At 47.3% G+C, this 23,480-nt stretch overlaps 1 protein-coding gene across 1 annotated transcript; it reads left to right on the top strand.

The window, feature by feature from the left end:
* The first annotated feature begins 14,705 nt into the window (after nucleotides 1-14,705).
* Nucleotides 14,706-16,373, top strand: LOC138373166 (collagen, type I, alpha 1b-like). Its single transcript, XM_069339189.1, has one exon. The coding sequence runs from the start codon at nucleotides 14,706-14,708 to the stop codon at nucleotides 16,371-16,373; it is 1,668 nt and encodes a 555-aa protein (XP_069195290.1).
* The last annotated feature ends 7,107 nt before the right edge of the window (nucleotides 16,374-23,480 follow it).

Genomic DNA, 23,480 nt, shown 5'->3' with positions numbered 1-23,480 from the left:
CATAAAAAATTTGTTTACCGAGTGACAAATGTAGAGAAAGGGGCTGGAGGCTCAGGGGTTATACCATACTTGTACCAGCAGCGGGGGTCTGGTGTACACATACTGCCTGGCCTTCTTCATGCAGGGACCCTTGGGAGGCAGGCAGCTTTGGGAGGCAGGCAGCCTTGGGAGGCAGGCAACCTTGGAAGGCAGGCAGCCTTGGAAGGCAGATCCCCACACGCGCCTCAGGCAACTCAACACATCCCCGTTGCAATCACACTGAACAAGCTGGAGGATATTAATCCAAAGCACTTCGTTTAAAGGTCAAATGTAACACATACCAAGAGGAAACAGCTTCAAGGTAAACATGCCACGATGTAGGACACAAAACACCAGGTGCTTTTCCATCATGCATAGGGTTATAAACCCATGGAACCGCCTACCCGCTGAAGTCGCAAATGCCAAGGCATTCAAACTCCAATTCCAAGTCCAGTTGGAAAAATAATTTTCAGGAAAAATGTGGACCCTTTAACAAGCCGCCAGCTTCTTGTCCCCATAAAGGCCACTAGGTAGATGGTAACCCTCAGTTAAATTCAGATAAATAGCAAACCACCACAAAACACCTTTCCTACAATCCCAAAGCTGCGCGATCATTTGCAACCGGAAAATACACGGACGTTCTCCAACAAGTGGTTGCAGGGTCCGCAAGCCCTCATGCACCTGGCAGAGGTGTATGAGGACACACTCACAATCATGAGTGTGTCATGAGAGTGTGCCATGAACACTCATGACACACTCTACAACTATGGGGTAATGTTTGCTTACACGTGCCACGAAGGCCAGGCAAGCAGCTAGCCTCTCATCGATCACAAACATCAATAGTAGTACAGTTGGCCTCGTTCTTGACTCACAATCTGCGATCCCGGGTTAGATTCCCTGGTGGGACAAATCCCGGGCATGCTTCCTTTCACCTGAAGCTCCTGTTCACCTATCTGTAAATAGGTACCCGGGAGTTAGACAGTCGTTGTGGGGGTTTCATCCTGGGAAAGATCAGCAGCTCTTGTATACATATATCCTCATCCCTTACCAGCACAAATCCCGCCGTGGCAGGCCTAATAAATAATTTACGACAGCCATAAAAATAGCTACCTAAATGAGCAACAAAATTTAAGAGAGCAACACGACAATTGCCAGAGACGACACAATCGCTCAAATACTGCAGGTACAGCCGGTACTCTTGAGGAAATGTCCAGCATTCGGATTAAATCGGCATGGAAGTTCCGGACTAGCATCGAAAGTCCTTACTCAATGAGAGTCTTGGGCACGGGTAACAACTCTCTGAGCCTTGGACGTCGTCTAAAGCATTTTGGTCGTCAGAAAGTATTCGCCATGAGCCCTGGTGGCCAGAATGGGTTCACTATGAAACCTTGGCATATCATATCTCCATTCCTCCATACTCGCTGAATCTTCTGCCTTATCTTCTCATTTCAACCCCTCTCCTCGTGTTATTCCACCTCTCTGTTCGTCTTTAACCTTGTTTATTCACCGTCTCTTGCTTCTCGCTCATCTCTCTTAGCTCCCAACCCCCCCCCCCACTCTCTCTCTCTCTTTGTATGTCTACCACTTTTCTCTCTCTTTTTCTGCCTGTTTCCGCACCTCCATTTTCTATTTTACCTTTATTTCCCCTCTCACCTCCACCCCTCCCCCCTTCGTCCACCAATCCCCTCCCTTCCTTTCAATCTCCCCATACAATTCAATCCACCTTTCCACCATACCCCCCCTTCAGCGACAAATGCCCCCAACTCCTCACCAATCCCTTTCCCCACCAAAACTCTCTCCCCACTCCCCCACTATTCCTCCACTCCCCCCCCCCAATCCCCCCACTCTCCCCCACCAATCTTCTCGCTCGCTCACCACATTACACCCAACCTGATCGTATTTACCCTCAAATATTTTGCACTTAATTCTCAATATACGTTACCCTCTCCCCTCGTCCTCCCTTTCACGCTCGGCTTCTTGCTCTTCCCTCTCCCTTGTCTTTCCCTCTCCGCTTCCCTTGTTTCCCCTTGCCACCCACTTCTCATTTCCTTCCGTTTAATCTCTCTCTCTCTCTCTCTCTCTCTCTCTCTCTCTCTCTGTTTCACCGAGGCTCATTAATGAGTTTTTAAATTCATATTTTTACGTATCTCTCAGCTCTTGTTTTCCTTTTTATTTATGCCTGTGTCTGAATACGTGCCTTTGCCAGTCTCTCATTAATCATAATATTTATTCCAGTGTTAATATCTGTTAATTGTTTTATATTATTAAGTCTTCTCCGTCGCCTCCTCTCCCTCCGTCTCTCCTATCTGCTCATTTTCATACTAACCACCCACTCAATCGTCAACTCTCCCCCCCCCCACTCACGCACTCCCCCCATCCACTCATTCATGTACTCTTTCATTTACCCCATCAACTGGCTCATCCTATCACCCATCCACTCATCATTCCCTTGGGGCGTCTCGCCCTCCCCTCGCCACGCAGGCATCCACCATTTCCCTATCAGATATCCCAGCCCTCAAAGGGTTAAATGAAGTAGAGCCGGGAATTCGTCGGGATACCTCGAACCTATTTTTGTCCAGTGTCGCTAGCAACACAACAACGACACATTGGCACTGAAGAAGATATGGGCAAGCAGGAACGCGTACATTAACGTGCAACAATAACAAAGGTAAGGGCAGTTCGCAACAGAAGAATAGGCAGCAGCGTGCAAGGGAGAAAGCAGAATTACAATAAGTGCAGCAAATCACGTGGAAAGTCAGAGCAACACACTGGCAAGGTGAGTGGCAGGCAAACTATGAATCATGAACAAATCATGAGTCTATGAATCATGATTTCAAATCTGTACTCACCTAGTTGTGCTTGCGGGGGTTGAGTTTAGTCTCTTTGGTCCCACCTCTCAACCGTCAATCAACTGGTGTGCAGATTCCTGAGCCTACTGGGCTCTATCATACCTATATTTGAAACTGTGTATGGAGTCAGCCTCCACCACATCCCTTCCTAGTGCATTTCATTTATTAACTACTCTGACACTGAAAAAATTCTCTCTAACGTCTCTGTGGCTCATTTGGGTATTAAGTTTCCACCTGTGTCCACCTGTGTGTGTGTGTGTGTGTGTGTGTGTGTGTGTGTGTGTGTGTGTGTGTGTGTGTGTGTGTGTGTGTGTGTATATGTGACTATGATCACAGTTCAAATCGAGTTCCCCACTGAGAAAATGGGACGCGATAAGGCAGAATACAACACAGGTGGTCATACAGACCAACACACTCACACATACACTATGAGAGCAGCACGGGCCCATGGTGAGCAAACGCCAGACTGGTATAATGTGATTAGTCTTGTAAGGCACAACTTAATTACGTGGTAATGTTAGGCGATGCAGCCTAGAATATAAATACTCTAGTAAATATTTCGTGTTCGTGGGTAACTTAAGTATGTGGGAAGTGATATGCGGTTTAAAAATTCTTAATATTTCTTAATATTTCTTAATCTGAACTCTTTCTTTACCCAGAAATATTTGTAATGTGTGTTAGTGTTAACTATTTGTTGTGAACTTTCCCTTCCTGTTCTCGCTTCTCTTCTATAATTACTCCCATCTTACCCCTCTCAATCTTCCACTCAAACCTACCACCTTCTCTCTTCATTCCCCACTTTATCTTCCTCCTCAAACCTACCCTTCATCTCTCCACTCTCTTCCTCCCTCAACCCTACGCCTCACCTCTCCTTCCTCATACCAACACCTCATCTATCCCCTCTCTCCTGCCTCATACCTAACCCCTCATCCCTTCCCCCTCTCTCTTCCTCCTCAACCTTTCCCCTTTTCCACTTCCCTCCCTCCCTCCCTCAACACCAAAACAAGAAACTTACCATAAAAGTCCCGAGCGAGGCGCGGGGTGGGGAACTGATATCCCCGCAGAGGCTCGTCTAGACGTTGACGCCACGCACACACGCACACGCACACACACACGCACACACACACACACATACATTCATGTACAAAATAAAGAGCCTTTTGGTTATAATTTTAAGCTGTTCCTTGCTGCATACACACTCAAAATCACACACGAGTGCAAAACAGACGAGTTTGATGCAAAATACTTGAAAGAAAAAGGACTCCCAATTAGTCTGTAATAATGAAGTTTATCAGTAACGAAGTGGAGATTCACTCACCTATTTTGTAAAGGGTGCTGGATAATTAATTCCATACACAAACCGCATTCCACACCGACTCCAGGAAACCATGACAATATCCGACGTGAGGAACGAATCCTTCCATCAGGGATGGATTCGTTCTTACTACTATCCTACCTTTACTACCTTCCTCCTCAACGCACACTCCTCGACCCTTTCCTAGCACTGTTTCTTGCCCGACTTGCGACTTCACGTCGCTTTGCCGGACCAGATCACCCCCTCCCCTACCCCCACCCGACAGTGGAGGAATCAGTACAATAAATACATCGCCACGTTACTCCACCACTTTACTATCTCTTGGAATTTAAAAAAACTACCTTAGAAAAGCTTTAAGAGTCCCTGAATCTTGAAGACATCAACACTGCCACTCTGATGGTCAAAAACGGTATCCAGCAGCTGGACTCCGTCATAAATACTGTGAAGTAGTATCCTCCCCCGCGATAACAGCCACATAGTAAGGACTGACGATTTAAAGGCAAGCTCAGCACAGAGAATATCCTTTCACTATCAAAGATCACATTCACTCCAATAAACCTACCACTTACGGGCTATTCATGCCTTTGCCACCTCATGGGTGGCTGACTCTACATCAATCAATCACTCTTAGAACAAAGTTGGAGCAAGATTTGGTAAGTGTAGAATTAAAAGGGTAGGGGGGGGGGGGCAAAAAGGAGGGAAAAAATGAATTGGAAACGGTAAACAGCAGTAGATGAACAACACAATGAAAGGGGGAAACGGTAAACAGCAGGAGATGAACAACACAATGAAAGGGGGAAACGGTAAACAGCAGGAGATGAACAACACAATGAAAGGGGGAAACGGTAAACAGCAGGAGATGAACAACACAATGAAAGGGGGAAACGGTAAACAGCAGGAGATGAACAACACAATGAAAGGGGGAAACGGTAAACAGCAGGAGATGAACAACACAATGAAAGGGGGAAACGGTAAACAGCAGGAGATGAACAACACAATGAAAGGGGGAAACGGTAAACAGCAGGAGATAAAGAAAGTAATGGGAATGTGGAGCAGGATATAAGGGTAAAAGGTTTGCATGTGGTTAATCTTGGCTAGTATCTACAGCTTTCCAGACTCTAAGCCTTAGTTTTCTGACGATACTTTGATCGGTTGTTATTGGTGTCAGGGTCTCAAGCCCATCCAGTACGATCTTGTCTTATTTCTTCTGGAAAACTTTAGTTTCTGATCTGGCAATATTACTCAAATTTCCTGGTGCTGTCGGTTTCTGATATACCTTCAGAATTCTCCAGTTGTGTTAATAGCATCTCAACTCTTCACTGGGTTGGGTTCCAAACCTTCCTGTCTTATCTCTCACTTCAAATACTTATCTTAGTGGGCAGATGAGGTACCTGACATTAGACTACCTTCCATTGAGTGATCACTCTGGTCTTCCTTACAGACAATATATTCGGAGCGCTTTGAGGTCCCAGTTATTTAGGCGCTCTACTGCATCTATGTGTGCAGTATCAATTTCTATATACCTTCTATTATAGATATCTCGCCGGCCTCGACAGTGACTAGTACAAGACATTATTCCAAGAGAGAGAGAGAGAGAGAGAGAGAGAGAGAGAGAGAGAGAGAGAGAGAGAGAGAGAGAGAGAGAGAGAGAGAGAGAGAGAGAGAGAGAGAGAGAGAGAGAGAGAGAGAGAGAGAGAGAGAGAGAGATAGCACAAGTTATTTAGAAAGTGGGATCATTGGCGAGACATTTCTTGTTCCTAAGGTTCACATTTGATCTTCAACAAGAGGGATATTTCTTACGCAGAATTAGTACGTTTCTGCTTTACAATTTTAAGTGCATTGTCTTGGAGTTATAGTGCTCAAGACTGTGATAATGTTGACATGAACGTCAGGGAATTAGATACTATTATCATAATAATTCTTGTGTCTCCGCGAGGGCTTATACGGCACTACAGCACCTCTTTGTCTGTCGGATATGACAAAGTGTGGTGGAGCAGGAACTGTACCCTGGGGAAGAAGAGCTTTTCATGACGCTCGATATTTTACTTTTTTCTGGAAACACAGCAAGGCCGCAGGGAAATAAACATCCTCCGGGGAAAAGGGCTACAAAAAAGTCAGGACTTGTGGAAAATAGGCAAACCCCGTGTACCCTGGCGCACTCGGCGAAACCTGGCAAAAACAGTGAAACCTGATGTCATAGGGGAATCTGGCGTGCCCAAAATGAACGCAGTGTGCCCCAGGGGTAAACCTAACGTGCCCAGGGGGAACCTGGCGTGGCATGAGGAACGTAGTGTGCCCAGGGGAAGGGGGCAACTTGGCGTGGCTAGGGAAAACAAGCAGGACTGTCGAAGAGAAGTGTAGGAGAGGATCAGCGCGCTAAAACGACTGAATATTCAAGAACGCGTCCCACAGCCCTCGTGAGTTCCCGACCCACGGATAACGAGCGGACGGAATCGGAAATCGAATCCGTACAGACCTGCACACAATGTCCGGCCGACCCATCAACGAATCGGATTATTCCGGACTCTAGACATTCACGTCCTTCTGAAAGTTTAAGTCGCGTGATATCCATGTCCCCCAGAGAACAGGTACCCTAGTGTATAATAAGCCCAATTGCATTACGGTCCCCCATTTTAATAGTACCCTCGGCTTTATAAGGTCCCCCTGTGACCTAATATAATCAAGGGAGTCCTGCTTATATCAGGTTCTATTTATAAGATTCTCTCTGGATTATATGACTCTTGGATTATAAGACCCCCCATGGCTTATAAGATCATTAACGTATAGTTAGTACTGCGTCCAATTTTAAAATTACTATACCATCCAAGATTAGGTCTCCTGAGAGCCCTGCAACCATCCAAGCCCAGATCATCTAAGCCATAACCCATTAGTTTACGACAACCAAACCATCCAAACCTACGACCCCATTTAAGATAGAACACTCTCTGCTCCATTCCCCGGTCCAAAATTGCCTCTGCTAACTCTCCTAATCGACAACTGAAGCTTCCCTAAATCTAGTCCCTTCTCCCACCTCATCCTAGTCCCCCCTCACCGCTCCCACATCAGTCCCCCTTTACCCTCCCACATCCTAGACGCCTCTCCGTCCCTCCCATCCGAGTTCCCTCACCCTCCCACTATCATCGAGCCCTCCCCTCTCCCATCCAAGTACCTCCCCCCTCCCACCTCATTCGAATCCCCCCCTCCCACCTCTTCCATGTTACCCCCCCCCCTCCCACCAAGGCCGTGCAGGTGACTGAGGCCCCATAAGCCAGCGCCTCCACCCAGCCAATAGGAGTCACCCCGGCACCCGCATTAAGTATCAGGATCGGGGGATATTCAACGTTAATTCTTACTAAATTCCATGTAATGGTGACACTTGGTGGCCAAGAGGCCCTCCTCGGTCAAAGGAACTCAATATTAAGAGCCATTCTGAGAGGGTTATAGCACTGAAATTTTCAAACACACACACACACTCAGAGACGGTTACCTCTAGCGCAGTGGGATACGTCGTGGACTCACCGAGAATCGCGAGTTCGATCTGCGAGGCGGAACAAAAGTGCTTGACCAACGTTCCCCTTAATCTGCTGCACTTGTTCACCTGTCTGTTGATTACTTGTTATTGGTTCCGGGGATCAAAATTCCCGAGGCCGGAACTCTGACTAGGATTTCTGGTTGGTGGTCTGGACGTCCAGGCTGTTGGAGGCGGCTGCTCGCAGCCTGACATGCCTCCTACTCTCTTCAAGGAATTATTTCACTGTACAGATTTGGAATCAGTCTGTATATATTTCATGGGCATTTTGCTTGCCTTCCATAGTACCTAAGGACATTTCACAGTGAAATAAAGAAAACTCAGCTTCATCTCGGGACACTCCTCAGTCTAGAATCCCAAATTTATTGTTGCCGCCGGAGGCGGCTAATATATTGTGCACCCTAAACTCATCCTGTGAGCGGTAGCGCAAAAATAGGATTACAGAGGGCACAAAAGGTCTTTAATCTCATATGTCGTTAATCTACTGGAAGCGAAATATGGATACAGTGCAAGAATTTAAGATATTTTATCCTTAGTAATAAGATGGCTTGCCATTTCATACAGCGTGAGTTTAGAATTATGTCTAAATGGCTTAATTTTATTACAGTCCAAGATATTATGCTCAAGTGTGTGTCCCTGTGTTTGTCCACACACTCATCTAGTACCCTTCATAGTACTAAGGACATTCCACAGTGACATAATGCAAACTTTCGGCTCCATCTCGGTGACATTCCTCAATCAAGAATCCCAAACTGCACCATTGTCCGTCCGACCGCATGTTCCACACAGATAAAAATAAAATGAAGGCGCACTCCCTTCTTAAATATGCCACGATATTTTTGTGTTATCCTCACGAATTACGGAGCACCTGCCACTTACTCACTGGGAAGAAGGGGAAAACTACCAGCAATGCTAGAGCAAAAGACTTTTCTTTTAAGTTCATGCATAACAAAGTAACGTTAACCCCCCCCCCCCTTCCTTCCCCCTTCGACCCACCTCCCACCCACCCAACAGTGGGTGGGAGTGGGTGGGCGGGAGTTTCAGTCGCAGTCTGCTGCGACTGACCTGTTGGTGTAGTAAATATAAGGGACGTACATAATTATTAATATAGTTCGTGTATTATGCACCCTATACCCTATCCTGTGGGCGGTAGTGGGGAAGGTTACAAAGCCATATAATGGGCTCAGGGACTGAACCCCGAAATTATGTCAGCTAAGCAAGTTACAGTCTTGATAAGCTAGTTACACACTTTAAAGCATACAGGATATCAACAATGAATTGGAGAACGACCACGAATAGTTTCTAAGCTAAGCAATCTACATTTCTTTAGCTAGTGAGCTAGTATGATAATTTAATTTGCTTATCATGCACACCAACTCCACCACCCACTGGGTGGCGGAGAAGAGTTTACAATCACCTACATTTACTACCTACAATTAGCAAACTGGGGATATTTGGCTAAAATGTTTGGTAGTAGATCATTTTGATCTACTAACTGTCAGTAGAGTAGATCTAAGTAGTAGTAGTACTACTAATAGTACTAATATAAGGAGTAGGTAGTAGATCTATCTACTGCATAGATCTGGTAGTAAAACGCAGATCTAAGTAAGCAGAATAACCACAGTGAAAAATGAAAGGTTAACAGCTTAGAATTTTCAACTCATTCAAGCCTTCGTCAGCGCTGTCCAGCTCTGAACGTGTCAATCTGGAGCACATACAGCCGTGTGGTCCAACAGAACTCGCACCCAAGGTTAAGGAATGTTCTTAGTCTGTCTCCTGTCTTTTGGCCCCATACAAAGTTCCTCAAAGCCACAGTCAAAACTGCCTTTTAGGTCCCTCCTTCCCTATATCTCCACTTGCTTTTCGCCCCTACGTATCCCTACCCCACACTCACACATCTCCCCCTATCTCTATCCTTCTTGTATTTCCCATCCCTATCTCTACCCACACTCGCATCACCTATCCCTAAACCACCCCCTCACATCCATCAAAAATATATCATTATAGGTATAAAAAACTCATCAACATTACTGTTGGAGTAAAGCCACAAATTAAAAGCTAATTCAGGTGACTGCTGCTGTTGCTGCGGCTAATCTAACTTTGCCATGTCTAAATCACCGGGAATTTTACTCTTTACATCTTGGCATAATGTTAGGCTTCGTGGTGGTGTTGGCCGTCGGGGCGAATATTCTCCGTCGGTTTCATGATATAAAGTCCTTGAGACCTGCTGGGGATCTTGGTCACCGCTGAGGGCGTGTGCGCGACCCACCTTCCACGGCTTGACGTTCTTAATAAATTTACCTTTACAGGATATGTTTAACATAAGACTATGAGAATAAAGGAAATTGCAGAAGGCCTACTGGCCCATACGAGACAGCTCCTATTTATATATCTGAGGAACTGGAGGAACTCTACAACCTGTGACAAGTAGCTTCGTACCCTATCTTGAGATGATTTCGGGGCTTTTTTTAGTGTCCCCGCGGCCTGGTCCTCGACCAGGCCTCCACCCCTAGGAAGCAGCCCGTGACAGCTGACTAACACCCAGGTACCTATTTTACTACTTGTAATTTTTTTTTACCCTGCATGTAACCAATGTTTTAACCATTTTTGTATAATGAAATTTGAAACTAAAGTGAGATATATATACTGAGAAGAGAAGTGATGGTGAGCAAACCTGCCATGCCCCTAGGGAAGACAGGTCCCTTGGGGGGGTTTGCCACCTGGGTGGCAGGTTTTGCATCAGCGATTTCTTTTTCGTCCATGGCAGCTAAGGCCATATCAAAGTGGTTTAGAAATTGAGAGGCAAAATCGCCCTGTTCTGAACCTATGTTGTCCAGGGTTATGTCGACGCTGTGACTTTGTCTTGTGATATTATTTCTAAGCATTATTTCAAAGATTTTTATGTGTGATGTTTGTGTTATCGCTCCTTATTAAATTTTTGGCTCTGCTTTATTTCCACCTTTATAGATTTGTGCTATCTCCGACGTTTTAAGTATGTCTAGGATAGCCACAATATCCAGGCTCCGTCTCCGGATAACGTTCGGGCCCTGTAATAGGTTTTAATTTTAATTTTTTCATGGATGTGGAATTCCAGGAATCAGATCCTGGCGCAGTGTGTATAGGCATACTGTATATGGTTAGGGTGACATCTGCATGCTACATGATTTGATGTTGGTCATGAAGAATTCATTTAAGTTAACGATCTTCAGGTGTTGAGGGGGTTCGCTGGAAACAAAATCGTTATGATACCTGGTAATTTGTTCTTTAAACATTCAGCCTTATTTCTAAACCAGTATTTACCCAGGTGTTTACTGAATTCATACTTTTCCTATTTATATCAATTGTATCATATATTTAAAACCTTATTTATACCCCCCCTTTCACCTTTGTATCCATTTATATTCTTCAATATATGAAAAATATCTCTTCATATATACACACACATCTCTTCGTCTTCTTCTACGTCGTCACTATCTCTTCGTCCTCTTCTTCGTCGCCTCAATCTTTTCGTCTTAAGAATTTAAGTTAGATTTTTTTAATCGTTCTTCACAAGGAATGTTTATAATTCCTGGGATTAGCTTTGTAATTCTTTTCTGTACTCGTTTAGGTGAATTACAAGCGGACTGCCTAATCTAAATAGCGCCTAACCGGACCAAGATTAAGCTGAAGAATAATATCAGACGTCTCACTACCAACACTTCTAGAAATAGATCCTAGCTGCCGTGTTCCATACATTTATACACTAAAAATGTGTATTCCAGTCCTCGGTGCATATACATTGCGAGTGTATTTAAGTCTTGGACTATGTTCGAGATTAAAGTATCCTCAATGGTTGGTCAGCCAAGATATTGTGGCTGGCTTAAAAGCCCTCCAGAGGAATTATATGCCTTAAGTTCAATACCAATCTACATTTTCTATTCATGAAAGCAGTGTACAAAATAGCCCAGTGCTTGTGTGTTATTTTGTGCTCGGGAACAGTTGTTAGTGCGAGAGGGTAAGGGGAATAGGAGGGGGAGAAGAGGGGTATTTGTGCATCACGGGCAATATTCCGAGGGGTTAATTGATAACCTTAATGTGATAATTGCCGTAATAGTGATAATTGCCGAAATAAAGCGGTAATTACTGCAATATAGTTATAATTATTGTAATGAATGTACAACTTGTGGAATAAAACTGTTTCATTGTGTTAAGTGTTAATACTGTCTTCTTACTCTCTCTCTCTCTCTCTCTCTCTCTCTCTCTCTCTCTCTCTCTCTCTCTCTCTCTCTCTCCCTCACTCCCTTCCCTGCTGTCTTTTCTCCATCTTTACATTTCTGTTATTCACCTTCCCTCCGTCGCTGTCTCGCCGTCCCTCCCTGTCTCGCCCTCCCTCCCTGTCTCGCCGTCCCTCCCTGTCTCGCCCTCCCTCCCTGTCTGTCTCCCTCTTCCTCTCTGTTTCCCTCTTCCTCCCTGTCTCGCTCTTCCTCCCTGTCTCGCCCTCCCTCCCTCCCTGTCTCCCTCTTCCTCTCTGTCTCCCTCTTCCTCCCTGCCTTCCCCCCTCCTCCCTGTCTTCCTCCCCCCTCCTCCCTTTTTCCTCTCGTGCCAACGAACATGTCTTCTTGAAAAGCAAACGAATTTCCCTCCAACATTTCTCTAATTGCCTCTCACAGGAGCTAAAAATGAACACCGGGAAGTAATTGCAAAATATTACCCGAGCTGCGGCCCGATATAAAGTAGAGCACACTGCAAATTGGAGCCATCATAAAATGTGGTCTGATGCACGCTAACATGCCCAACCACCTCCACCACCTCCTCCTAGCAGGGGGCGACTCTTTCCCCCCATCCCACCCCCACTCCTATCCCCTCCCCGCTCTCAACCCCCATCCACCTCCGTCTACTCTCCTAACCCACGTTGCGGCGCCTCACCCCCTACTTCCAATTCCTCACCGTAGCAGTTCCACCATCAACTTCTGCTCCTCACCCTCCATTCCCCCCTTCCCCAACCTTCCGTATGCAGCGTCCACCACACCCAGATAACTGTGTGTAAAATATTATAGTGAAAAATTATATACAAAATAAATAATTTGGTGAAGGCGGTGTGGATATAATTTGCATAGGGCTGTCAATCACGTGTCACATTACACGAGAATATTATTCCAACGGAGGGAAATGGTCTGGAAGAGGGGAAGCAAGCGAGGGTGGGTGAGAGGGGGGGGAGGGGAGGGGTGGACGACAGGAAGGGAAGAGTATGGGGAGACGAGAGCAGAGGGGGGGGGGGGAAGGGGGCAAGTTAGGGAGGAGATCGAGGCGAGAAGTATGGGAAAGGTAATTTAACCCATAAGGTTACCCATTAAAATATTCCTAGGCCAAACTGTGGTTACTTGTAGCGTTATCTCGGTCCATCCTAAGATAAATATTTAATACTTTCTACATCGAGGACATGACTACGATCCTCTCGTGGGTTTATCTTATCGTCATCCACTTGCGGTGAACAATATCGACAGCAAGAATCTCATAATAGTAATGATAAATGACCTCTTCGCTGTGCAGAATAAAGGTCTATTAGGAGAAAAGCTACTGACTCTTAAAAGGCCTGAAAGCACCGGTATAAAAGCCTATGATTTGACACTCAACCTACACATCTGAAAATGAAGAATCGACGACGTTTCGGTCCGTCCTGGGGCCAGATTCACGAAGCAGTTACGCAAGCACTTACGAACGTGTACATCTTTCCTCTATCTTTGACGGCTTTGGTTACATTTATTAAACAGTTTACAAGCATGAAAACTTCCCATTCAACTGTTGTTATTGTTATAAACAGCCTCCTGGTGCTTCGGAGCTCATTAACTGTTTAATATTTGGAAAAAGCCGCCAAAGATTGAGAAAAGATGTACAGGTTCGTAAGTGCTTGCGTAAGTGCTTTCGTGAATCTGGCCTCTGAACCGTTATCAACTCGTAACATTACTTGTCTCTTCCACTCTCTATTACCCGACTTGCCAACTGTTCAGGAAGAACCGAAATGTCGTCGCTATTTTTTCTTCAGATGTGTGGGTTTGGTATGACCTCCTCAGCCCAGTTACTGTGACTTGTCTACATAGGATATGATTATATATATATATATATATATATATATATATATATATATATATATATATATATATATCTAGAGACCTATATGTATGGGCAGCACAAAACGTCCACCAGACTGTGCGACACAGTGGTTGCCAGGATCAGGTTGGGATTACCGTTACCTGTGGCAGGTGGCTACAGGTGACGGATCTCCCAATCCTGAGCACTCCAGGTACAAACTCTGTGAGCAGGAACTGGGGCATGATCTCCCACATACAACGTTATCGAATGCCCAGTCACTAGACCCTGCCGGCATGAGGTACCTGGAGCTTTGCAAATACTTGAGTCACTCCTGTGTTCATGATGATATCCTCATAATGCCAGTTTACCAGTGCAGACTACTGATCACATGGCCCCTGTATGACTAACCATCCTGTGTGATGGGGACTTTCAAGCATCACGTAGCTCGCTCTATGTACTCCTTCATATAATCTAGGATAGCTTTATAAATACAAATGTGCCTAAATATGATGATTGATAAAAAGGGGGAATGATATCCTCATCATGCGTAATGGTCTACGTCCTTGGCTCACAACCCAGGGTATCGGGTTCAATCTTCGGGTAGGAAAGAAACGGCCGGGCACCGTTCTTTTTCACCTGATGCAGCTGTTCACCTAGTAGTAAAGTAAGTATCCGTGAGTTAGGCAACTGTCGTGGGCTACATCCTTGGAGATCATCAGTTGGATCAGAAGCCATTGCCAAAGAGGACCCAAAGGCGGCGCCCAAGAGATAAAGCTCGACCTGTAAGCACATATAGGTGAGGAGGATACACGCACAAACAAAACAAGAGGCGAACAAGTAAACAATGTTTGAGCTTTTCATTATTTGGTTAAATATTTACTCGCAATTCTGGACCAAAATCTGACAGTAAGAGTCAAGAAAAACTATGAAATTATCTCGCACCTCGCGGTGTTTCAACGGGGGGCCCGTGCTTCAACGGGGGGCCCGTGCTTCAACGGGGAGGACAGTGCTTCAACGGGGGGCCAGTGCTTCAACGGGGGGCCAGTGCTTCAACGGGGGGCCAGTGCTTCAACGGGGGGCCAGTGCTTCAACGGGGGGCCAGTGCTTCAACGGGGGGCCAGTGCTTCAACGGGGGGCCAGTGCTTCACCGGGGGGCCAGTGCTTCAACGGGGGGCGGTGCTTCAACGGGGGCCGGTGCTTCAACGGGGGCCAGTGCTTCAACGGGGGCCGGTGCTTCAACGGGGGCCGGTGCTTCAACGGGGGGCCGGTGCTTCAACGGGGGCCGGTGCTGCAACGGGGGCCGGTGCTTCAACGGGGGCCCGTGCTTCAACGGGGAACCGGTGCTTCAACGGGGGCCCGTGCTTCAACGGGGGGCTGGTGCTTCAACGGGGGCCCGTGCTTCAACGGGGGGCCAGTGCTTCAACGAGGGCCGGTGCTTCAACGGGGGCCAGTGCTTCAACGGGGGGCCAGTGCTTCAACGGGGGGCCGGTGCTTCAACGGGGGCCAGTGCTTCAACGGGGGCCAGTGCTTCAACGGGGGCCCGTGCTTCAACAGGGGCCGGTGCTTCAACGGGGGCCTGTGCTTCAACGAGGGGCCGGTGCTTCAACGGGGGCCCGTGCTTCAACGGGGGGCCGGTGCTTCAACGGGGGCCCGTGCTTCAACGGGGGGCCAGTGCTTTAACGGGGGCCGGTGCTTCAACGGGGGGCCAGTGCTTCAACGGGGGGCCAGTGCTTCAACGGGGGGCCGGTGCTTCAACGGGGGCCAGTGCTTCAACGGGGGCCGGTGCTTCAACGGGGGGCCAGTGCTTCACCGGGGGGCCAGTGCTTCAACGGGGGCGGTGCTTCAACGGGGGCCGGTGCTTCAACGGGGGCCGGTGCTTCAACGGGGGCCGGTGCTTCAACGGGGGTCAGTGCTTCAACGGGGGGCCGGTGCTTCAACGGGGGCCCGTGCTTCAACAGGGGCCGGTGCTTCAACGGGGGCCCGTGCTTCAACAGGGGCCGGTGCTTCAACAGGGGCCGGTGTTTCAACGGGAGCCCGTGCTTCAACGGGGGGCCGGTGCTTCAACGGGGGCCCGTGCTTCAGCGGGGGGCCGGTGCTTCAACGGGGGCCCGTGCTTCAACAGGGGCCGGTGCTTCAACGGGAGCCCGTGCTTCAACAGGGGCCAGTGCTTCAACAGGGGCCGGTGTTTCAACGGGGGGCCGGTGCTTCAACGGGGGCCCGTGCTTCAGCGGGGGGCCGGTGCTTCAACGGGGGCCCGTGCTTCAACAGGGGCCGGTGCTTCAACGGGGGCCGGTGCTTCAACGGGGGCCCGTGCTTCAACGGGGGCCGGTGCTTCAACGGGGAGCCGGTGCTTCAACGGGGGGCCGGTGCTTCAACGGGGGGCCGGTGCTTCAACGGGGGGCCCGTGCTTCAACGGGGGCTGGTGCTTCAACGGGGGCCGGTGCTTCAACGGGGGCTGGTGCTTCAACGGGGGCCGGTGATTCAACGGAGGCCGGTGCTTCAACAGGGGCCGGTGCTTCAACAGGGGCCGGTGCTTCAACGGGGGCCGGTGCTTCCACGGGGGCCAGTGCTTCCACGGGGGCCGGTGCTTTAACGGGAGCCAGTGCTTCAACGGGGGCCAGTGCTTCAACAGAACTCCTTGTCCAGACCAGTCCTTCAATAGGGGGCCAGTGCTTCAGGGAAGGCAGTGCTTCAGGGGAGACAGTGCTCTAAGGGGAGGAGGGCCAATGCTTCAACAGCGGGGTAGGGGGCGGGGCGGCAAATGTTTAATGAAAGCGGTAACAATCGTTTTACAGGCCAATAGGAGCTCACCCCTTGGGAATGAGCCGCTGGAGCTCACCGCTTGGGAATGAGCCGCCGGAGCTCACCACTTGGGAATGAGCCGCCGGAGCTCACCACTTGGGAATGAGCCGCCGGAGCTCACCACTTGGGAATGAGCCCCGATGCTCACTGTTTTTTTCACCACACTTTTCTGGCAATACCGAAAGTCAACAAACCTTAGGCAGTGAGGCAACAGCTGGACAAACACACGGTATTGAACGCTGGCCTCTTCCTTGCGGCGTATTTTTTAACAACCCTTTTCTCCAGATCAACCAAAATTCAGTTTCAGATATTAATACAAAATTACCAGTGTGTGTGTGTACTCACCTAGTTGTGTTTGCGGGGGTTGAGCTCTGGCTCTTTGGTCCCGCCTCTCAACCGTCAATCAACAGGTGTACAGATTCCTGAGCCTATCGGGCTCTATCATATCTACACTTGAAACTGTGTATGGAGTCAGCCTCCACCACATCACTTCCTAATGCATTCCATTTGTCAACCACTCTGACACTAAAAAAGTTCTTTCTAATATCTCTGTGGCTCATTTGGGCACTCAGTTTCCACCTGTGTCCCCTAGTGCGTGTGCCCCTTGTGTTAAATAGACTGTCTTTATCTACCCTATCAATTCCCTTCAGAATCTTGAATGTGGTGATCATGTCCCCCCCTAACTCTTCTGTCTTCCAGCGAAGTGAGGTTTAATTCCCGTAGTATCTCCTCGTAGCTCATGTGTACTCACCTAGTTGTACTCACCTAGTTGTGTTTGCGGGGGTTGAGCTCTGGCTCTTTGGTCCCGCCTCTCAACCGTCAATCAACAGGTGTACAGATTCATGAGCCTATCGGGCTCTGTCATATCTACACTTGAAACTGTGTATGGAGTCAGCCTCCATCACATCACTTCCTAATGCATTCCATTTGTCAACCACTCTGACACTAAAAAAGTTCTTTCTAATATCTCTGTGGCTCGGGTGTGTGTGTGTGTGTGTGTGTGTGTGTGTGTGTGTGTGTGTGTGTGTGTGTGTGTGTGTGTGTGTGTGTGTATGTGTGTGTGTGTGTGTGTATTTACTATTTGTATTTACAGCTTGTGCTTGCAGAATCGAGCTATTAGCTCTTGGACCCCGCCTTTTTAACCATCTATTTTTCTCTATTATATCTACTACATATATTTCTCTGTAACACACACACACACATATCCCCAGGAAGCAGTCCATAGCAGCTGTCTAGTGGTGAACAGAGGCATCAGGGTGAAAGAAACTATGCCTATTTGTTTTCGCCTCGGCCGGGAATCGAACCCGGACCCTTAGGACTACGATTCCCAAGCGTTGTCTATTCAGCCGCGAGGTCCCTATGTGTGTGTGTGCTCATCTAGTTGTGCTTGCGGGGGTTGAGTTTCGGCTCTTTGGTCCCGCCTCTCAGCTGTCAATGAACTGGTGTACAGGTTCCTGAGCCTACTGGGCTCTATCATATCATCATTTGAAACTGTATGGAGTCTGCCTCCACCACATCACTGCCTAATGCATTCCAGTTTGTTAACTACCCTGACACTGAAATAATTCTCTAAAGTCTCTGGCTTATTTCAGTACTAAATTTCTACCTGTGCTTCCTTGTTCGTGTTCCGCCAATGCTAAATAGTTTACCTTTGTCCATCCTGTCCATTCCTCTGATAATTTTGTACGTGGTGATCAGTACAAAATTAAGGTATAACTCCCCTAATACTTCTGTCTTCCAGGGACGTGAGGTTTAATTCCTATAACTTTTCCTCGTAATTCATACCTCTCAGCTTTGGGACTAGTCTGGCGGCATACCTCTGAACCTTCTCTAACCTTGTTTTGTGTTTAACTAGGTATGGACTTTTGGCTGGAGCTGTATACTCTAGGATTGGTTTGACATATGTGGTATACAAGGTTCTGAACGATTATTTACACGTTTTTAAAAGCAGTTCTTATGTTGGCCAATCTAGCATGTGCCTTTAGATGTGGGTTTCTGGGGCCAGGTTCGGTGTAATATCAACCCCCAGATCTTTCTCTCTCTACTTGACTCTTGAAGGATTTTACCTCCCAAATGGTACCTTGTGTTCGGTCTCCGGTTCCCTTCGCCTAATTTCATTACTTTACACTTTCCTGTCAAACTTTAGAAGCCATTTTCTAGACCATTCCTTTAGCTTGTCCAGGTCGTCCTGTAGTCTCTATCTTCCACCGTCTTGACTCAGTGGAAGTGTGTGTGTGTGTGTGTGTGTGTGTGTGTGTGTGTGTGTGTGTGTGTGTGTGTGTGTGTGTGTGTGTGTGTGTGTGTGTGTGTGAAAATCGCAAACAAAAAATAAAGAAAGTCAGTGTTCTACCCGGCAAAGATGTCCTGGTGTAGCGGGCAACAGGGAGCCAGGAAGCAACAACAACAGGAGCCCGGCTCCTCAACGCACAAATGAAGCAAGGGATGGTTGGGGAAGTGGGTGGGGGTGGGGGACTAGTGTTGAGGGTAGGGGGTGGTGGGGAGGACGTGGCGGAGGAGGAGTGGGGGGGGGGAGAGTGTGGGGGGAAGGGAAACACGAGGAGAAACAGACGCACGACTTCTTGCCAAACACCCTCGGGAAAGAACCACAGTCCACAAAATAAAACATTAAAACAGCGAGTGAAGGTGTGTGGCCCTGATGGGAGAGGGCTGGCAGGTTCGGGTGGGAAAGGCTGGTAGTAGGGATAAAGTCAAACACACACACACACACACACACACACACACACACACACACACACACACACACACACACACACACACACACACACTCAGAGCAGAGGCGGCCTTGACTCTTGCATCACATTTCCGTGTCAATATATTAGTCCAGAGTTAAATCAATGTACAGGCAAGCTTTAAGGTCGTCACTCTCTGGATTAATAGTCACTCTTCCCTACCTAGAGATTCAATCCCTGGTGCCTCACTTACCTATGGATTTAACACTTTCTCCAACAATGGATTTGATTCCTCGTCTCCCCTCAGAGTTTCAGGAGTTTTAAATAACAATATAACAAAAATATATATAATCAACTAGCAGGCCTGGTTAGAAAGCATTGTTCGGGAGTAGTCAATCCCAGAAGCACCAAATAGCAGGCAGATAGTAAGTAATTAGGCCTAGGTAAACCCAAATAACAGTAGATTCATTAATGTTAACAACTAGGGTGTTTGGTGTCGTATTAACACGCGTCCAACCATTTCCAGCACGGAATACCAAGGTGCTGGAACTTTGTCTTTATAATTACAGTTGTTTGATGTCTATATGTGAGCTAAAGAGTCTAAAACACACTTATGGTAGCTCTCTCCTCCCTCATACCAAACCCTGCACCCCCCCCCCCCCACACACACAGTACTCCACTACCTCTTTACCTAGTAAGGATTACTATAGAGCCATTACAACGGAAGACATCTGTATATAGAATCTTGCATCACTCAGTGATACTCTCCCCAACCACTTGGGATGAACTGTAGAGCAACGGTCTCGCTTCATGCAGCTCGGCGTTCAATCCCCGACCGTCCAAGTGGTTGGGCACTATTCCTTTTCCCCTCCGTCCCATCCCAAATCCTTATCCTGACCCCTTCCTAGTGCTATATAGTCGTAATGGCTTGACGCTTTTCCCTGATAATTCCCTCCCTTCAGTGATACTCTTTCTTAAGGTATAACTCAAATCCACGAATTTTTTTATTAGGCAAAAGGAAGAAGTTTCAACAAGTCTCGTGATACCTGGTTGATGGGGTTCTGGGAGTTGTTCTAACTCCCCAAGCCCGGCCCGAGGCCAAGCTTGACCTGTGAGAGTTTGGTCCACCAGGCTATTGCTTGCAGCGGCCCGCAGGCCCACATACCCACCACAGCCCGGTTGGTCTGGCACTCCTTGGAAAAAAGTATCTAAGTTTTCCCCAAAACCTTTGTTAAACAGTAAAGTTGACCCTGTAGCTGCTAGAAAAAGTTGCTGAACATCCATAACTTTATCTAGCAACGTGCAGAAACCTTTATGGTCCGAACCCACTCAATAAAAAATCTTAATTATTCTGAAAGCTTAAATTCTCTTAACTCGCACCTCTAGGAACGCAGGCGGGAGATACATAATAATCTTCATCTCGAAAATGTTAAGAGTAACTGTTCCAAATCTACTAACTAAAATAATTCCAAATGAGGGTAGAATGAATTATAGAATGTGGGAAAAAGCCCTACTGAGAATTAAGGTGTCATACCTACATTAAAGATACATTTCTATAAACAAAATGCCCCAGAAATTTTGACACTCTCCTAAACATAAAGAGAATTACTAAGAGTTTTGAGTCCAATCTTGTTTACACGAACCAACAAACCTAAAAAGATTCGGGCTGTCATACTGGCAAATACGTGTGTAAATGTGTTTGCTGCCACTTGTTTCCCAACACAAGGACCACGAAACAAATACTCAGATATAGAACTGTATATCATATGACATTTAACCTAAGCAAATGTACATTCCCATACTTTTCCTCTCCTGACAATCAAGGAAGTACCAATCGACTAGGAATTTGTTGACAAGACCACACCAGTTAAGTACTCAAAAGAGGCATCTAAGGCACACCTCTTTCTCATAGACAATTAGAAAATTATGATTGGTGATTAATATAACTGTAAATGAATGCCGACTTTCTTTATCCTGATATATGATCCGAAGTGTAAATTTTCAATATTCAGTGTCTTGACGAATGCAAATGAGAGATACTGGATCATAACGTGCAATCGGGTTTAATGATTTGAAGATGGCTTTATGTCCGAGGCAGCGGTGGAGGGTTCAAGCGACGAGACTGAACAATAATGCGAACAACCATTCAATACATCAATCACCTCGTCACCTGATTCGCCTGTAGATGCACCAGTGGACCGCCAGTCATCAACTGAATACCCGGGACAGACTATGTGGCTGGCAGAAGCGGAGTGTGCTTGTGTAAGTGATTAAAGTGGACTTGGGGGAGGAAAGTGACGTTTGCAGTGATGGTTGTGAATAGGATGAAGCAGAAAGCCCGAGATTGGGCTGGAGCACGGAGCGTGTGATGGCCAGGAATGAGAATGAAACATCACTAGCAGTATGAATCGTCGAGGTAGATTCTGCGATGGTAGAATCTACACAAAATGAGGGATTTCATGGAAATATATCTACCGAAAAATTCTGTAATGCCAGTGTAGTTCCGTAGATTGGAAGCATGACTCGAGTCGAAAAGTAAACAGAATGCAAATGAGATGAGGAATAGTCAATCCAAACGGACTATTATCCACGTATATATTATTAGATCCCTCATTTAAGTTCCAAGGAGTACACTTTAGTGCTCTGAGTCGGTCCCACTTGTTTCAACACTTCACTTATTACATGCAATGCAGTGAAGGATCTCTGCACGTTGTCCAACTCTGCAATATTGCCTCCCTTGAGTGAGAACAGGAGGGTTGATCAACATTTCATACAAGACAGCACCAGCGCGGGGCACATCATACAAACATGCTGTGTGAATGTGCATGTGTGTGTGTGTGTGTGTGTGTGTGTGTGTGTGTGTGTGTGTGTGTGTGTGTGTGTGTGTGTGTGTGTGTGTGTGTGTGTGTGTGTGATGGTAATGTTGTTCCGTGCTTTATGTAATAATCTGTGTAAGGAGAGCATTTTAATCCTCTCACCTTACACAGATATTGAAAATATCCGATATTAAAAATACAATTCAATTTTAGTACAGGCATGAACAAGGTAATGTAACAATTCACATTTAATGTAGCTTTTGTATATTTTAACCCGACTTTAAAACTGTGTTTGTAGCCAAAATGTTAAACTGCAGCAACTATAAAGCTTCAACTAAACTTTGAACTTTAGTAACATAACTTCCAATATATTAACCTAACTTGTAGTTTTAGCAATACTTAGTGAAAATAAGAGTGTGATACATGCATGTATTGCGTATCGTGTGTATTTCTCATGACATTTGCGAGTCTTGGTTAGTCTACGTGGTTATCTTGAGGTTATCTTGAGGTTCGTGTTTGTATGACTGTAATACCAGTTACAAGTAACATGGTTCATATAAAACTCTATTTGGTAATGAATTTGCAGAATTACAGAGGGATAAAAAGAGCATATTTGTATTTGAATAGAACTGTGAATAAGCATATAGACATCATTTATCAAACTTCGTGTTAGTTTAGTTATTTAGTAAGCACCCCATACCCATCCCGTGGGCGGTGGTGGACCCCATACCCATCCCGTGGGCGGTGGTGGACCCCATACCCATCCCGTGGGCGGTGGTGGACCCCATACCCATCCCGTGGGCGGTGGTGGACCCCATACCCATCCCGTGGACCCCATCCCGTGGGCGGTGGTGGACCCCATACCCATCCCGTGGGCGGTGGTGGACCCCATACCCATCCCGTGGGCGGTGGTGGACCCCATACCCATCCCGTGGGCGGTGGTGGACCCCATACCCATCCCGTGGGCGGTGGTGGACCCCATACCCATCCCGTGGGCGGTGGTGGACCCCATACCCATCCCGTGGGCGGTGGTGGACCCCATACCCATCCCGTGGGCGGTAGTGGAGTTGTTGTTGTTGTTGTTTTAAATTCAGCTACTCGGAACAAAAAGTTCCAAGCAGCACGGCGTATGGAGAGCCCGTAGGGGTTACAGAGGCACAGAATGGGTTCAGGTGATACGGGGCCTTAGGCCCCCCCTCTCCCCCAGGCTCTTCGGGGGCCTCACACCCCCTCCAGGCTCTACGGGGGCCCTCACACCCCTCCCCAGGCTCTACGGGGGCCTTACCCCCCCCAAGGCTCTACGGGGGCCCTCACACCCCTCCCCAGGCTCTACGGGGGCCTCACCCCCCCCCAGGCTCTACGGGGGCCCTAACACCCCTTCCCCCAGGCTCT

The sequence above is a fragment of the Procambarus clarkii genome, chromosome 41 (assembly GCF_040958095.1).
Source record: "Procambarus clarkii isolate CNS0578487 chromosome 41, FALCON_Pclarkii_2.0, whole genome shotgun sequence".
In the NCBI taxonomy this organism is placed as follows: Eukaryota; Metazoa; Arthropoda; class Malacostraca; order Decapoda; family Cambaridae; genus Procambarus; species Procambarus clarkii.
This window is presented reverse-complemented; position numbering and strand designations above follow the sequence as displayed.

What these genes read in the sequence shown, in the direction of transcription:
- LOC138373166 (XM_069339189.1), top strand. Translation starts at nt 14,706, where the DNA reads ATGAAATTATCTCGCACCTCGCGGTGTTTCAACGGGGGGCCCGTGCTT.